This window comes from Macrotis lagotis, chromosome 3, assembly GCF_037893015.1.
Source record: "Macrotis lagotis isolate mMagLag1 chromosome 3, bilby.v1.9.chrom.fasta, whole genome shotgun sequence".
NCBI classification, from domain to species: domain Eukaryota; kingdom Metazoa; phylum Chordata; class Mammalia; order Peramelemorphia; family Peramelidae; genus Macrotis; species Macrotis lagotis.
In genome coordinates, this window is record NC_133660.1 from 164,361,312 (window position 1) to 164,379,986 (window position 18,675).

The window sequence follows — 18,675 nt, forward strand, 5'->3', positions numbered from 1 at the left end:
TTGGCTAGTTATCATTGCAGTGCTTCAGTTTCCTTATCTGTAAAAGGAGGAGTTTGGACCAGATGGCTTCTAAGATCCCTTCTAGCTCTACATGGATGATCTAATGAATTCTCTCTGATACTTCCTAGCTCTGTGACTATGGGTGGATCATTTACTAATAAAAGCAGTATTTATATCACTGGATTGTTTATGGAGATCCATTGAGGGAATGTATATAAATAGCTTTGTAAACCTGAAAGCAGTATACAAAGCCTCTGCTATAATTACTGACATCAACATTTCCATCATGTCACTCATTCTCCTACTCAAAATCCTTTAGCAACAACTTAGAATCAAGCAGTAGATGGAGATGTCCCATAAAGTACCAGAAAGGAGACCTTAAAGGAAGCCCAGCTTCAGAAGTTGGGGGTTTGGTGGTCGGACTCTAGTTCCCAGAGAGCTGGGGTAACAGGCAGGTAAACTGAGGCAGGACCTGGATGCATTACTGTGTTCTTCCTTCTCTGTTATTACTCCTGTGAATCACTGAGCACTCTACTGCTTTTCTCCTTCTTAAGTTAAACCTGCTCCCCTTCACAGTCTCTGGCTCAGGAGTCATATTTGGGAAGTTTTCTTCCCTTCCCCCTCCATTTCTCAAGTTTAAAATCAATTCCTTTCTGGAGACAGTAGAGTCTGTTTCCTGAAACCCCAGGGATTTGACGCTGCCCTGGATTTGTTATAGTATATCCTTAGTATTCACACTGTCAAAGCCTCAATCCTTTTAACTCCTGCAACACCAGGAGAGGCTGCCTCTCTTTCCTTTGATCATAACACTTTATTTCCCCCCAACAAGTCAGACCTTGGAGACTTCTGCCAGCCATCTGTCCAAATGAAGAAGTCATTCTCTGGCTCTAGCAGAGTGCACTGTCATGAACAATGATGCCCAGAGAAGAGAGAGAATATTTCCAGACCAACTAAACAGTCTAGGAACTTCCCATCCTCTGGCACATGCATTACAAATCAAATGCTAGTTGGCCTAGTTAGGAAAGTGCTCTGTTCATGGATCTGTGTGGTTTTTCTGGCTGCCCAAAACTCTTATCTTATTTTCTTTTTCCCATCTCACAGGGTTTCTTCCAACTTTGAGTTTCCCACATCAACTGTTCTGCTGTTTACAAGCTTACAAGTAAATCGGTCCAATAGAAGACTAATAATTTGACCTAAAGGACTGAAAGTTGGACTGAATTAGTGAAAAGTCTCAAATATGTAATTTTTTAAAAATAGGAAATACAGTTTTGTTCTTTTAAAAGCACTGTGGTCATTCAAACTATACCAGCAAAGTATAATCTGGTTTGGGGCATTTTATGAAGCAAAGATTTGTAATTAGTATGTAAAGTATCTATAAAAGCTGAAATTTACTTTTTTAATCCCTAATGAGCTCAATGAATCTTGAAGGCAGCATTAATTTACTGGGAAAACATTCTAAGAATTTTTGCAAAGGATAGATTATCTATTCTACTATTGTACAAAATCTAAATTAGTGAGGGATGAATTGATGAATTTTTAAAAAATAATGAATTTTAATATCTGTTTTTTGAGAGAAAATTTTGATGTCTTTTTGCAAATCTGGGCAACTGTAGAGTGACAATTTAGGGAGACAAGAACAATGTGTAAGACTCCTCATCCCTCTTAGTGAGGATGAATCACTTTATTCCCTCTAGACATTCTTCCTCTTCTGTTAAAATGAGAGTTGAATAAAATAGTCTAGAAGGTTCCATTCATCTCTAATATTCTATGATTACAAGATTAAGTGATTTCAGTGTCTCCTCCATCATCTCTCTATTCAATTATTTATAAGCAAAGATCAAGGAAACATTGTTAATCTTTTTTTAAAAAATATAGTACCTTTGCTGAATTGATTTAGTATTAACTTTCTTTCACACCAAATAAGAGCTAGCATTATATAACTCCTTAAAATTTGCAAAGCGCTTTATAAATGTAATCACATTTTATTCTCACAACAGTCCCGTGAAGTAGATGCCACAATTATCCCCCATTTTAGAAGTGAGAAAACTGGGACAGACTAAGATGGAGTGACTTACCTGCTCAGTAAGGGGCTTTGAACTCAGGTCTCCCTGACTGTAGATCTGTAGTATCACCTAGCTTCCATACTTAAGCTGTTAGGAACAAGGGAAAAATGAAGTATAGGGGTTATCCAGAATTGTAGAATTTAGAGATAGAAAGGACCGTTGAGGTCATCTCATTTAACTCCCTCTTTCCAAAGATGAGGAAATTGAGACCTCTAGAGGTCAAATGACTTGCCCATGATGGTAAGTGCTAGGGAAGGGAAGGAGCCTGTGCCAGCACTTTACAAAATGATCTCATTTGATCTTCCTAACAACCCTGAGAGATTGGTGCTATTATTATTATCCCAATTTTACAGTTGAGGGAACAGATATAAAGTGACTATCCTAGGGTTACACAGCTAGCTTTGAGATTAGAATTGCACTTGGGTCTTCCCTACTCCATCCTTAACACTCTCTCTCTACTGAATCATGAAGTTGCTCAAAATATTAGACTTGGTATTCAAATCCCAACTCCCATCAATCCAAGTTCATGGTTCTTTCTTTACCACCAAACTATCACCATCAGATACAAGAATATTTTTAAATCTTTATGAATTTTAGAAGATTCAGTGATATTCAATTCAACAAATATTTATTAAAAGTGATCACTTTTGAGCAAGGGACTGTTATACAGAAACAAAACTAAGATAGTCTGTGTTCTCAAAAGTTTATATTTCAAAAGGTGGTCTGTGTGTGTGTTTGTGTGTGTGTTTGTGTGTGTGTGTGTGTGTGTTTGTATGTGTGTGTACAGATGAATCTAATAGAAGTTAAAGGTAGTCAAGGCAAAGAAGAGCTCTGGAGACATTGTGGAAGGATTCTTTGAATTGAGAGAGAACATATCTTTAGTTGAAGAGGATCAGGAAAGGCTTCATGGAGGAGTGGCCCCTAAGCTGATTCTGTAGGATTCTGAAGGGCAGAACTGAGGACCAAATGGTAAATGGATATTCCCAATTTCATCAGAAACTGGTAATTATGGTAGTAAACACAGCAAATTCACTAGTCAAATATTTATGATTAGGAATACCAAGAGTCAAACAGCAACCAAGAGGGACTCTAGGGAAAACTCATTGAGACCACATTGGTTTTGTGGTTATTGTGTGATTTGACCTCAGAAGGAAGCTAAATATGGATCCCAGAAAGTATCTTGTTTACATTTACTGCTGTGATGCACAATAGGAGATGCCAGAATTAGGAACTTGTAATAAATGGCACAGAATCAGTTGTGTTCTGAACTTTAGTGGTTTAAAATGAGAGGGAGAGAGGACCAACTGATAATGCTAGATGAATAAACTTGCCGCAACTACAGAAGTCTCATCATTACCTTGAACAATATACACTTTTATAGGACAGTATAGATATAGTCTTCAAAAGTTCAATGGACATCAGTTTATTTTGCCAGTTTTAGAAATGAGTTTAAGAACGTTTACCTCTCAAACTAAACCTTCTCTTTTGTTTTCTGGTCTCAGCTGTAAAGGTGCCTCCCATTATGGTCTTACCAAGGACCGCAAGAGGCGCTCACAAGATGGTTGTTCAGAAGGCTGTGCCAGTTTGACATCAGCAGCACTCTCTCCAGACATCTCTGCAGCAGCAACCATTGCCTTGATGACAGACGAGCCAGGCCTGGACAATCCTGCTTATGTCTCAACCACAGAAGATGGCCAGTCAGCAAACAGCCCAGTAGACTCTGGTCAAACCAACAGAGGTGAGTATGAAGGAAAAGATTGGGACTTTGGGAAATCGAGTCCTTGATTTGGCAAGGACCTTTCTAATAGGATCATAGAGTTAGAGCTGGAAAGCACTTCAGTGACCTCCTAGCTCAACACCCTTATTTTAATGATGAGAAAAGTGAAAGAGAATAAAGGGATTTGAACTGAGTTCTTCTAACTTCAAATCCAAGATCATATGGATTACATCACCCTTTCTAGGACTGTTACCACATTAATCATTGATATAAGGAGAACTATGTGGAGTTTAGTCATGGAACAGCCTTCTATGGAGAAGCATAGCTTCCTTGAATAGACAATGATAAAATTTATGGAATGCCTAGGCCCCTGAGGTCAGAGCTCTGAGAATCACCTAGCACTGACACTCTTCTTCCCCCCAGCTGCCATGAGATGTTGAGGCACCGAGGAACTATAACCAGCCCTGAATGTGGGAATACAATAGTGTCACAATCACTATTTAGATGTAACTGGTGACTTTTCCAGCTTTCTTGATTCTCTCTTTTCTCTTACAATAGCCCAGCACTTTGAGAGATCCACTATTAGAAGTAGATCTTTTAAAAAAATAAACAGAGCTCTGAGTGTTCTTCGGAGGACAAAAAGTGGAAGTGCAGTGGCCAACCAAACTGACCAACCAAGGGAAAATCCCGAGAATGCTATTGCCCCAGAAGGTAAATATGCTCAACCAAGTTCCTAACTAGATTTGGGAGGGGATTTAAAATAAATAAATCCTGCAATTCAATATCTAGTAACAATAAGATAATAATTTTTGTTCAGTATTTTTCAATTGTGTCTGACTCTCAACCCAGTTGAAGTTTTCTTGGCAAAGATATTGGAGTGGATTGCCATTTCTTTCTCTGGTTCATTAAAGATGAGGAAACTGAGGCAAACAGGGTCTTGCCCAGGGTCACACAGATAGTAGTGTCTGAAGCCAGTTTTGAACTCAGAAAGATAAATCTTCCTGACTCTAGGTGTATTACTTTATCCCTTGTGCTACCTAACTGTCCAAAAATAATAATAGTAGCTTGTAATTCTATTACAAACCTGTTCATTTTGGGGTTTTTTAATTGATATTTTATTTTTCCAATTACATGCCATGAAAGTTTTTCAACATTCATCCATTTGCATATTTATGTTAAACATTTTGCTACCACTCTTCCTTCCCAACCCTTTCCTTTGGTGGTAAAGACTGGTTAAAGTTGTACACATACATTTGTGTTTAATATATTTATATTTTAGTCATTTAGGAATTAGGATTAAGGGCAAAGAAAGAAAACCATGGGATAGGAAGGAAAAATATAAGAGAAATTTTTTAAAAAGTGAACTGAAAACCTAAAAAAAGGGGCGGGGCAGCTAGGTGGCATAGTGGATAAAGCACTGGCCCTGGAGTCAGGAGTACCTGGGTTCAAATTCAGTCTCAGACACTTAATAATTACCTAGCCGTGTGGCCTTGGGCAAGCCACTTAACCCCATTTGCCTTGCAAAAACCTAAAAAAAAAAAGTGAACTGAAAGGGGCAACTAGGTAGCACAGTGGATAGAGCACTGGACTTGGAGTCAGGAGGATCTGAGTTCAAATGTGACCTCAGACACTTAATAATTACCTATCTATGTGACCTTAGGCAAGTCACTTAACCCTATTGACTTGCAAAAAAACCCCAAAACAAAACAAACAATAATAAGTGAGCCAAGAATCATTCAAATTCTGTGGGTTTTTTTGGCTTTTTTGGTTTTTTCCTTCTGGATATGGATGGCCTTGTCCCTAACAGGTCTCCAAGGGTTGTCTTAGATCTCTGAACTGCTGAGAGAAGCAGCATCCTTCAAAACTGATCAATCCACAAAGTTGTTATTAATGTGTACAATGTTCTCTTGGTTCTGCTCCCTTCACTCAGCATCAGTTCATGTAATTCTTTCCATGCTTCTCTAAAGTCCAAGGAGTGATAGTTTCTTTTTTTTTGTAAGGCAAACAGGGTTAAGTGGCTTGCCCAAGGCCACACGGCTAGGTAATTACTAAGTGTCTGAGACTGGATTTGAACCGAAGTACTACTGACTCCAGGGCCAGTGCTTTATCCAATACACCACCTAGCTGCCCCGATGAGTCATAGTTTCTCATAGACTAATAGTACTACATAACATTCATATTACATAATTTGTTCAGTCATTCCCCAATTGATGAGCATCCCCTCAATTTCTAATTCTTTGTCACTACAAAAAGAGCTGCTGTAATTATTTTTTTATAATTTTTATAATTTTTTTCCATTTTTATAATTTCTTTTGATTATAGGTCTGGTACTGGTATTGCTGGGTCAAAGGGTAGGATCAATTTTATTGTTCTTTGAGCAAAGTTTCAGATTGCTTTCCAGAATAGTTGAATTAGTTCACAGCTCCACCAACAGTAGTACATACCTGTTTGCAAATACATAAAGAACTAATATGCCTATTATCTCATTCCTCAAGACCTCCTTTGAAGTAGGGAAGAACAGGAATTATTATATCTATTTTATAGATAAGAGGAAAAAGGCAAAAGGGGTCTGGAACTTCAAATGTCAGTCTAATACACATAAAAGATATTGAGGTCACATCCTTTGTGTTTTCTACCATTTTAAGTTCTTTTGATGTGGAGCATGCCTATGGTAAACTTCTCTATTGGAGAAGTTGGTTTCATTCATTATTATTTAGGCAGCAGGGCTTTATCTGAGTCAGACCAGACATATCCTATTGCAGGGAGGAAATTATTATCCCCAGGCCATGATATTATTATAATTGCCATGGATGGATGAACTGTCCAATAACAAAGAATCAGAAAATTTTAGAATTGAAAGAAACCTGCATAGCATCCAGTCCCATTACTACTTACCCAATCAATTTTGCTTAAAGGCTTCGTATCAAGGCTTTGTATCAGGGGTAAATCACACTAGCAACAACAGAATAATCAGTGTCTGTTCTGGGTCCAGCATCCTGTAGAATAAAGAGCAGAAAATATTTTTGTACATAGAAAAAAAAGAAAAATAGATGGCAAAGTTAGAAAAAAAAGAGAAGAGAGATTACTTTTCCCTAACTTTATCCTCTATTTTCCATTTTTTTTCTATGTACAAAACTCTCCTCTTTAATCTCAAGCCTACCTGATCAGATGCCTGAAAATTGTATTTATTTGTCACATAGCCAGAGAGAGAGGTTTGTTTTGGTTTCCTAAGGGATACACGGAAAATACATGCTAAAGTAGTGTGGTATAGTACATAGAGAGCTGATCTAGGAGACAAGAAGACCCAGGCTTAAATCTTACTTCTGATACTTTTTATTTGTATGACCCTGAGCAAGAGAAGAGTCGTGATCCAGATGATTCCATATTCAATGCAATTGCATTCAACATACATTTATTAAATGTAAGATACTGGGCTAGACTTTGGGAGTACAAAGACACAAACAAGGAATTGTGCTTGTTTAATCTGAAGATGAGAGGACCTAGAACCATGTGATAGGACAGGTTACTTGGTCACAAAAGATAGGCCTAGAAGAAATGGATACAAGTTGATGAGACAAATTTAATGGTACACATTGAATACAAAAACTAAATAATACCTAGGATGTTCCTATTTAGAGCTGGAAACAATAAAGATAATTTAGTTTTACCCCATTGTTTCCTTGGGAAAAGTGAAACGATTGACTCATCCAAGGTCACAGAACAAGTGTCAGACAGGACTGTACCCCAGATCTTCTTATTCAAAGTCCAATGATCTTTCTTTTATAGTTCTTTTACAGTTAGTCCAGGGAAAAAGAAAAGTGAAAATGGGTTGCCCCCATCTTGAACACTTAAATTTTCCTTATTCAAACTGACAAATAGAAAATTTTTCAACCCAGTTTTACAAATACCACCAAAAGTCTGTGCTCGAGTTGAGGTTGGGAGGAGAATAGAATAATCAAGTGTATTCTTTTTCATTTTCAAAATGATTTAAAGATTTAAGTTTAAATTGCTTAAGCTTGATGCTAACTAAAGAAACTGAGGAACAAAGAAGTTAAGTCATCGGTTTAATGTTTTACAACACTGACTAATTAAATTGTATCAGAGACTCAGATTGGAGTACAGATTTTTTGCAACCCGGTCTTCTTGGAGGCACTAATGGTAAATGGTTACTAACTTTAAGGAAACTTAGCTCTTCTCTTTATTTTCCCAAGAGAGTAGCCCACTTGTTATCCTATTAGAGAAAATGGATTAAGGTCATGGGTTTTGGAAATACTGACAGACAGAGGAGTGGGTTACAAAGATCCCAGACTCCATTGTTGTGACCTTTCCAATTGACATAATTAGTCAAGCCTCCCAGGGCAAAGGCAGCCATACACTGTGAGTTAGAGCTCTCCTCTTTCAATGTGATTCAGTGGACTCAGGGCTCCAATGGGCTACAGGAGGCAGCTTCACCTGTCTTTCTGAACATGAGACATGAAGCAGCTCCAAGATAGCTCTTCCTTGAAAACAGAAATCAGTATCATTTAACTTTACAATTATTTTATAGTTTCACAATGACGTGCTATTTGGTGTGGTCTATGGGGTTGCTTGGTACAAGACTTTGGGTGATCCTGGACAATTCATTTAACCCTAGTTAACTTCATTTTTTTATTTGTAAAATGAGTGGGAGAAGGAAATGGCAAACTACTTCAGTATCTTTGTCAAGAAAACTCCAAATGGGATCCCAAAGAGGTGAACAACTGAAATGAGAGCAATAAGAAATTGGAAATTTTCAAGGCAAATTTCTTGACATGATAATAGAATTAGTGCTGGAAGAGAGCTTCCAGGTGATTTAGTCAAAGCTCCTCTTTTAATAGTTGAGGAACAGATGATAAGTGATTTGTTCAAAGTAACTCAGGTAATATGTCAGAGTTCATATTTTGAGCTGGACCTTTTGACTCTCCAGCTAGAGCACTTTCTATTGTATCTCAGCACAGTGAATGAAGCTGATTTAGTTCTGGCATCACCAAAAATTCTGCTGAGAAGAAAGAAATGATTAAAGAGGCTAAAAGAGAAGTGTTAAAGTTCTACCTTGGAAAAAAAAAAACTGAAGTTCTACCTTGGGCAGTGACTTGGCTGGGTAAGCCTGGGCAAGTCGCTTCATTCTCTAAACCTCCTCTATAAAATGAGAATTTTATATTGATATTATAATATCATTGATCTCAAAGATTTTCTTATTAGGATCAAATTAAATAATATAGATAAAACATTTTGTGAATCTTAATGTACCATACCAATGTAAGTTATTATGCCAGTGTTCACTGTTAGAGAAGAATAATTGTCATAGCACTAAAGCTAGAAGTACGAGAAAGAAATGTATGACATGGATCAAAGGGCAAGAAAACAGGCAGAATCCTTTCAATCCTTTCAATAACATGATGAAACATATTTTAATTGGTTTGGGTGCTTTAGAATTAAAACTGTTCTAGAAAGACAAGTAATTACTGTTCAGTAAATCCTTTTGTCTTTTTCCTTTTTTTTTTGTCTTAGTCTTCCCAAGATTGTATCACCTGATTCCAGATGGTGAAATTACCAGTATCAAGATCACTCGGGCGGATCCTAATGAAAGCCTGGCTATCAGGGTTGTGGGTGGCAGTGAAACTCCCTTGGTCCATATTATTATACAACATATTTATAGAGATGGAGTGATTGCCAGAGATGGAAGATTACTACCAGGGGACATGATATTAAAGGTATAGAAAAAAATGAACTGTGTATTTCTATACAAGTCTGCTAATGAAATCTGGTACATGGTTCCTCTATGTATCCTTGTCTCTCACCCTGTCTTGGTTTTTTCTTCTCTCCTTTCTCTCTGTCTTTGATAGTCATAAAACCATTGAATTCCAGAGACAAAGAAATTTCAGGCATTGGCTAATCCTACTTTTGCTCCAAATATTTATTATCCCTGCAATATCTTTGATAATTAGTTATCCAGCTTCTGTTTGGCCACCTCCAGTGATCAGGAACTCACAACTTCCTGAGGCACCATGCTAATTCCACTTTTGTACAATTCAACTAGTTAGGAAGCTTCCCTTCTTCAATTCCCTTCTCTTCCTTTTTTTCTTATTTGTTGCTTTAATTAGAGGTAGCTAGGGAGCACAAAGGATATGCAGTCATGAAAACCTTAGTTCAAATACAACCTCAGGTACTTACTAGCAGGTCACTGAATCTCTGCCCTTAAAAAATGTTCAGTGTTCACATGGATTTCAAAAGAAACAATATCAGGACTCCCTCAAAGTCTCTCTGAAGAACTTTGGAATCAATTGTGAGTCATGGGAGGGAGATATTGGCTTTGGATCACCAAGAGTGGCATGCCCACATCAAAGATAGTGCTATGCTCCATGAGCAAAGCAAAATTGCACTAAACTCAACAGAAATGAGAAATATGCAAATTTAGAGACATTTCCACTCCAAATGTTCATATACATTATTTGTGTCTGGCCTGTGGTGGCGCATTCTGAGCTTATATTTGTCTTATCAGTTACAGTCACATACTGTACTTTGACCCCCCCAAAAGTGATGTAATTTTGGTCCTTTTTGAGAGACAACAACCAGCCTGTAAATGGTAATAATAATAATAATAATAAAGCGTCTTTCTCCCAGGATTGTTGAGAAGATAAGAATGAGAGGCTTCTCCAAGGGCTATATAAATGCTTGTCATTATTGTTATTATTATTGCTATTATCATCATTATTTCATTAAATTAGTTGCTTTGCAAATTAGGTGCATGAATGTAGTCAATAAATACTTTCTGAGTATCCCAACCCCCACTGGTAGGGAGTTGACAGACTAGGGAAGATAGGTAGAGGAATCACTTGAGCAGTTTAGAGGTATATGTAAAACTGCTATATTAGAATGCAAAAATATAACTTAAATGCATAAGAAATATAATTGTACTTGTCAAACCTGAATTGTACTTCACAGTTACAAAGCAACTGTGCATAAGTTCATAGGAATTCAGGGGAAGAAGGAATAAGTATGAGAGGAGAGTGTTTTGAAATATCTATATAATTCTCAAAGCTTTCAGACTTGTTCATTTTTACAAAGTTGATAGAAAGGAGAGAAAAAAAGATAGGAATAAATTTAAATTGCATCAATAAATGTGGAGATTCAGTGTTTGTTAGTAGCAAACTATAGTTAGCAAAAAAAAAGTCTAGAACCCATTGTCACTTTGCAAAATCTTGTTTCCTTGACTAGCATAAGAAGCATGAGTCCTGTATTAATTGGATTAAAATTATCTTTTTAAAGCAAAAAAGTATATGTACATATGTATATATATATATATATATACATATATATGTATACATAGTAGCATCTCTTATCATAGGAACTGTTTTAGAAAGTGGGATTTTCCTGATGACCAGCCCAGTGAATTCAGTAAACTCATGGGGTAGTAGTTATCTAGCCCATCTGATAAGGAATTTCCACATTCCCAGTGGTTCCTTTTCCAGTCCTAGAAGTAACAATATAAAGATGTTCCCTTGAGAAACATGCTACAAAACATTTAGCTTCTAAAGAGTTCTGGCTAGAGTTTGGAGGCATGAACTTCCCCTGTGCTTTTTAATAAGCCATGCTGAATTCCTCACAGAATGGAATGGATGGCAGAGTAGGGAACCAGAGCCAACCTCACCCTGTTGTTCCTTTTCTCCTCTGTCTATGATTGAAGAGAGGAGCAGTGCATTGACTGTTCTTAAATAAATGACCCCCCCCCCCCAATCCCTCTGCTTTCTTTTTCTGGGAATCCAGAAGATGTGTATCCTAAGGATACACACATTGGGTGCAATTGGTTTATAATCTAGTTCCAAGGTCCCTTTAATGAATAGCTGCCAGGAAAAGAAATCTCACCAATAGTAAGGAAATCCAGGCCACTTGTTTCTCCTTTGTCATGGTTTCAACCTTGGGAGAACTGAGTTGCAAAGCTGCTGTGAAATTGTTTTCTTCCAGTCATGAGGAACTTTCAGGGGTGCAACCTCTCAGCCAGGGACTGTTTGGAAAAGAGTAATTCAAACCAGAAAGCCCCGTCGAGCGTTATTGTTGTACTACTGGGATGGGCATATGTTCAGTCCCTTTAAATGGCATTTCCAAATGCTCTAATGTTATATGGAATACGTATGGAAGCTCTTATTTACTTCAGTTTGACTTAAACCCTGCAAAGATTTCTCTATGAGCAGAAAAAAGATGGGGAGGAAGAAAGATGATCACATTTCTTTAGAACCAGAATAACCCAACCTTTCTAGATGTGTTGGTATTATTATCATTTTGCAGACTTTGTACAAAAGCATTCCCATAAAGTTCCACATAGAAAATCCAGTCCAGGGGTTCAGATTTTAAATTGTATTTAGTAATATCTTGAGTTTATAAAATCTTAGAAGAAATGAAGAGCCAACTCAAGATAGAGTGTTGGATCTGGAGTCAGGAAGTTCTAAACTTAGATCCTTACTAGCCAGATGACCTTAGCCAAGACCCTGAACTTTACCTCAGTTTCCTCATCTGTAAAATGAGCTAGAGAAGAAAATAACAAAGAATTCTAATATTTTTGTCAAAACAACTCCAAGGGGCGGCTAGGTGGCGTAGTGGATAAAGCACTGGCCTTGGAGTCAGGAGTGCCTGGGTTCAAATCTGGCCTCAGACACTTAATAATTGCCTAGCTGTGTAGCCTTGGGCAAGCCACTTAACCCCATTTGCCTTGCAAAAAGCCTAAAAAAAAAATTAAAAAATTAAAACAACTCCAAATGGGGTCATGAAGAGTTGGACATGACTCAACAACAAGAACAAGTAATAGTCATAGTTAAGGTGCTTTGATAGGCTAGAGGTGAAGAGACACAAATGAGAAAGTCTCTGCTTTTAAAATGCTCGTTTTTCAACTGAGGAACATGAAATGAGCTAAGCATGATCTGGGCTGAGAAGAGAGCACCAATAATTGCGTGTAGGGAAGAGGAGGGGATTTCTGTATGCCTGTGCCCATGGACGAATGGAACTTATTAAAAAAAAGATTAGAAAAACAAACAGTGCATTTGTCACACCTGTCCTGACTCTGACTCCTTTGCCTTCAGGTCAATGGCATGGACATCAGCAATGTGCCTCACAACTACGCCCTGAGTCTCCTGAGACAGCCTTGCCAGGTGCTCCGGCTGACAGTCCTAAGGGAGCAAAGGTACCGCAGCAGGGCCAGTGGATTGGCCCTTGAGACTCAGAGCCCCCGTGATGACAGTTTTCATGTGATCCTAAACAAAAGCAGCCCAGAGGAGCAGCTTGGGATCAAACTCGTACGCAAGGTGGATGAGCCTGGGGTGTTCATTTTCAATTTGCTGGATGGTGGTGTTGCTGACCGGCACGGCCAGCTAGAGGAGAATGACCGGGTGTTAGCCATTAATGGACATGACCTTCGGTATAGCAGCCCAGAAAGGGCTGCCCAGCTAATTCAGGTGGGTCACAGTAGCCCCACATCACTATCTGAACCTATCCCTTTGAAACCTGTCCTTAATCCCCTTTCACCCCAACCCCATCCCTACTACAACCACACATTGTTTGTTATGACTTATGGGGGAAGCAAGGTTGACAGACTAGCCTTTATACAAGTTTGACTTTTGCTATGAATATTACTCAAATAAGTGCTGGAAATTGCCCAGTTATCACAATAATCAATCCATTTGCTAATGGATATTGGGCAATGTTGCATCCTGAAAGAGGGTCCAGAGTAGGGATTAAAATCCTGGCTCTAACACTAGCTCTGAATTATGAGCAAGTCACTTCTTTGAAACTCAATTTCCCACCTGTGAAATGATGATAATATTTGCACTGTTTACCTCACAGGAAGGCTGTGAGGGAATGTTTTGTCAAAAGTGTTGTAGAAAGGTGAGTTATTATTATAGTTGTGGTTATTATTTTTAACTGAGCCTGTGATTTCATTGGCATAGACAATTTCTGAAGAGGATTCTTCCTCTACCAGGGTAAATTGGCACCTGTTATGAAATTTATAATTTTAGAAAGTTGATTTGAGACACCAGGAGCCTACATGACTTACCCAGAATCAACCAGTCAGTATATACCAGGAAAAGGACTTGAACCTTCTATAAGGTTCTTGACTCCTAGACCTGCTCTCTATGCATTACAATGTGCTGTCAAGCCATGGTACGGTGGACAGAGCACTGTCCTTGGAGTCAGGAGGACAGGAGTTTGAATCCAGCCTCAGACACTTGACTTGCACTGGCAGTGTGACCTTGAACCAGTCACTTCACCCTAATGGCCTCGCATCTAGGCTTGTGCATTCATGTGTTTGTCTTGGTATCACCTCCTTGATGTCATGGTCTTCTTTGAAAATGAAGGTATATTGACAAAACAGTGTTTGCATCTTCATGTGCTTGAGCTCGGGGAGGCCTGGTATTCTCCTTATTGACAGCTTAGATACAATACATACAAACCTATATCCTCCAGTATTCCAATCTAGTCTTAGAATGTCTGGGCCCAGAAAAACCCCAATGCAGCCTTGTCTAGGAGGGCTAGGGACCAAGGGACCACTTTAGGGTAGGACTAATTGGATGAACCTTCCCTGGAGCAGATGGGAGCCTCATGAGTATATCACCCCTTCTTTTCACTCTTCTATTCCAACTCCACTAGAATGCTCAGCAATTATTTACTTCATCGGGCAAATCACAGATGTCATGTTGGCCCAGAATTCGTGTCCTTGAGCATATGTGAGATGAGACATAGCTGAAGGTTGCTGATATTTGCCATTTCTACCTTCTGCTATATCTCCCCTTTCTAGATGTGTTGGTACTATTATAATCCTGCAGACTTTATACAAATGCATTGCCATAAAGCTCCACATAAGAAATCTGATCTGGAGTCTTGGATTTTAATTTTAATTTTTACTTTTTGCAAGGCAAGGGGATTAAGTGACTTGTCCAAGGTCACATAGCTAGATAATTATTAAGTGTCTGAGGCTGCATTTGAACTCAGGTCTTCTTGACTCCAGGACCCGTGTTTTATCCACTGCGCCACCTAGCTGTTTTAGCTATTTAGTAAGATCTTGAGTTTATAAAATCATAGAAGATCATGATAAGATTGTCAGTAATTTGGCATTATTAATGGAGAAACCAGTGCACCATGAGGAGTTATATGGCAGGATATAATCCCTGTTCTCAAATATTCCCTCTAATGTTTTATCCAAGACATTCACTTGCTGTTTTCTGAGGGTTTGATGGTGCTTCATTTATATCAGCTCTTCTGAATTCAGGTTCAGGGGAACTAAAGGATATATAGTGATAGTAGTATGTTAGTGATGGGGAAATCTGTCAAGAAGCAGTGAGGTGACTTACCTGTCATCACAAGACTCACTCTCTCCTGCTATTGGCTCTAAAGAGGAGCAAACCTGAGCCATGCCATTCATCTTCTCACCATCACAATATGATTCTCACTCCACTCTCTGTACCATGACAGATTCTCACGGTGTGGGACAAACATAGAGTGAAGCCAGGATTGCTCCCTTTCTGATGGCAAATGGTTTACTCAAAGAAGTGATGAAGCTGTCCCATGTCAGCTCCATGTTCCCCCGCCAGGGATTCCTCATGAAGATATTTGCCTCGAGTATCAGTCGTGAATCCTCCTTTAAATGCCATTTGTCCCTTTGGCAATCTGTAGCTTTTCCCTCCTTCTCTGAGGCCCCAAGACTTTGAAGGCTCCTTGGAGAGCTTGGAACACAGCTGGCTAAACAACTTTGAAATAAAGCCCCATTTGCATGCGATGAAGATGGGCATCTCAAATGTTGGTACCATTCCACAGGCGCATAACCCAGGCCAAATGCATGAAAATATTCACTCATGGAAAAGGAGGAAGCCATTCTGATTTTCTTTTTGTTAGGGTCACACATGGTGTGACTTTTAGATTAAGGGGGAAAAAACATACAACTACAAACTATATGTAGACCTTTAAGTTGTTAGAATCTGTTTTAGGTCTTTCAGCTTCAGCTACACCACATCCAAGGCATTTTAAATTTTAGGATGGGAAAAAAAATCTCAGATATAAAACTCAGGCAATTGAGTTTGCTGAGACAACTCACTATCTTTGTCAGTAGAAAAGATCTTAATTGAATTCAGGATTTTTCCTCTGATTAACAGAGGGGCAAAAAAACAACCATTCCAAGGAGGGTAATTTGTGAAATGAAATCTTGCCTAACAATGGGAATTTCTAAAAACATTTCCTTTTGCTTACTAAACAGAACCAGTTTGCTTTATAAGCAGAAGGAGAGTGGGCTGGGGAAGATCCCACCAAAAAGCTGGTTGGGGAAGAAATGGAAAAAATGAAACACTGCTGAAAAAGCCCATCTAAGCCCTTGTTAATTCTAAAATGTGGATATTTCTGTGATTCTTGTAATACATACCAGGTTGGTTTGGAAGTGGGGGGGGGGCAGGAGGATGGCATTAAACAGACTGCTCCCCATCAAAGGAAGGTCAGATTTCCAACCAATCCCCAGCCATCCTTGGCTCGATGTGTGTACTCCATGAATCACATTTGCCTAACAGAAGAATTCTCAGACAACATGTCCTTTTGGTCATGTTTTTTCTTAAGGTACCACGCACTCTGGTTCTTTCCACATGATTTCAGGGAAGAGTTATTATAGAAGAAGCCACAAATGTTTTGAATTGGACAGACTTTACACATGTTGGGTCTTAACCTCTGCTTACTCAATAGCAGCCCTACGTCTGCCAGACCCCAAATGTTGGGGCCAGAGTAAAACAGAGCACCATCATGGGAGAACCAAAAGAGTCAAGTTATATGAAAGTCATTTCCTTAGCAACTTGGATGCAATTTTGCTTTCCCGCCAGTGTCAGTTTCCTAATAATTTTGAAAACGGCAGTTGTGTGATCAACCTTAAATGATCACTATGGTAGAAAATAGTAGGATTTTACTTGAAATTGATACATCAAAAATAAGGGAGAGAAAGAGTTTGAGATCATAGTCTCAGATTTAGTTTTGAGGGATCCTTGAAGTTATTTAGACCAATCCCTCCTTTTTTACAGATGAGGAAACTGAGACTCCAAAAGTTTGAACTAAAGCCACATAGGTAGTGTTAAGTAGCAGAAGCATTATTCAAGGTTACATCCATGACAAATTCAGCAGAGAGCTCAACAAACTGAACTTTGGGTGTCAAAGGATACCAATCAGTTAATAAAGTACATTATCCATTCACCTTCTACATAAGAATGGGTGTGGTAGGGTTAAAATCATGCTTATTGTGTGTTTTGGTCTGGACTCATAATTTCAACAGTGTGGAAACCCCCTCCAACAAGACAAATCAACAACTCATCTGTCACTAATTGTCTCACAGAGTTTTCCAGGGACTCTTAGAGTTTAACTCAACAAATAAACATTCATTAAGTGCTTTTGTGGGACAGGCACTGGTTTAAGAGCAAAAAAGAGGCAAAAGCAATCTCTGCCGTCAAGGTACCCAAAATCTAATGGGGGAGACAGCATGCCAACAAATATATACAAAGTAGCTAAATATAAGATAATTGAAAATAATTAACAAAGAGGAGCTGCTGGAATTAAAGATTAAGAAAGACTTCTTGCAAAAGATTTTAATTGGGACTTATCCAGAGAAACCAGTAATAAGTATGAAGAGGGAGATCATTTTGGTATGGGAGGATAGCCAGAGAAAATAGCCAATCAAGAGATATGGAGTATCTTATTCATAGAACAGTCAGGAGACCAGTGTCACTGGGTCAAAGTGTATGTGTTGAAGGTAAAGTGTTATAAGACTGGAAAGGAAGAAAAATATGAAAGATTTTGAATGGCAGAAGAATTTGTTTTGATCCTAGAGGTGATAGGGTCCCACTGGAATTTATTAAGTAGAGAATGTGGAGATAGAGGGGGCATAACATGACCTGCACTTAAAGAGAAGCATTTTAGTGGTTTACAGGAGATTGTTTAGAGTGGGGAGAGAAAAGGCAGGTAGATCCACCATTGGGCTATTGATATGAAATAGTCCCATTGTGAGGTAATGAAGACCTTGCACTAGAGTGGTAGCATCATCAAGAGAAAAGGGGGGAAAATTAAATTAAATTAAAAAAGAGAAAAGGGGGCATATTGAAGAGATGTTACAAAGATGATTCTACAATCCTTGGCAATAGCCAGGAGAGAGACAGTGAGAGACAATGAGGAGTTGAGGGTGACCCTTAGTTGAGCCTGAGGGCTTGGAAGGATGGATGGCGTGCTCTCCTCCAGTAAAAGTTAGGTTTTGTGGGCAGGGAGTTCAAGGGGGGAAAGTCATTTTATAGATAGGTTGAATTAAGGATATCTAGCTTGAGATATCTGAAAATAGCTAGAAATTGATTGGTCTATAGGGATGCAATTGGTTATCAGACTTAACAAAAGTTTTCCTGATTCTCCAACACTATTTTTCTATTTTAACAATTTCAGATTTATCCAATGAAAGATTTAGCAACATAGATGACATTTTAGTTGCATAATTTCTAGGTCTTTTCAGGCACCATCTTGTCTTGAAGACTTTAAAAGTTTGAATGCCACAAGATGGGAAAGGTGTCATTTAAGTGACTACCTTAGTACCTTCAGAGAAAAAATAGTCATAGCTATTAACCGAGAAGTTATTTCAGCAAAAGACAACTAATAAATAAGGAATCTCCATGGGGGATTTTAAATATATAACAGACTATGTTATATAGATGAAGAGTGACTCATATATCTTAGCTTAAAACTATATTAAAATGCTTGAAACACCCCTGTATAGTATATTTGTGGGTATATCTGTATGTGAATATGAACGTGTGTAGATATGTATATGTAATATACATGTATACACATAAAACTATATCCTGTTAACTTAAAACTGCACTAAGA

At 38.4% G+C, this 18,675-nt stretch overlaps 1 protein-coding gene across 5 annotated transcripts in view; it reads left to right on the plus strand.

Annotated features, from left to right (window-relative positions):
- The window catches only part of LNX1 (ligand of numb-protein X 1), a 229,492-nt gene that overhangs the window by 173,664 nt on the left and 37,153 nt on the right, over positions 1-18,675 (plus strand). For all 5 annotated transcript variants that reach the window (XM_074229422.1, XM_074229423.1, XM_074229420.1 and 2 more), the window contains 4 exons: positions 3,566-3,801; positions 4,339-4,491; positions 9,310-9,512; positions 12,873-13,244. In XM_074229422.1, coding sequence (XP_074085523.1) covers positions 3,566-3,801; positions 4,339-4,491; positions 9,310-9,512; positions 12,873-13,244 — 964 coding nt within the window. The remainder of the gene's footprint in view (positions 1-3,565; positions 3,802-4,338; positions 4,492-9,309; positions 9,513-12,872; positions 13,245-18,675) is intronic.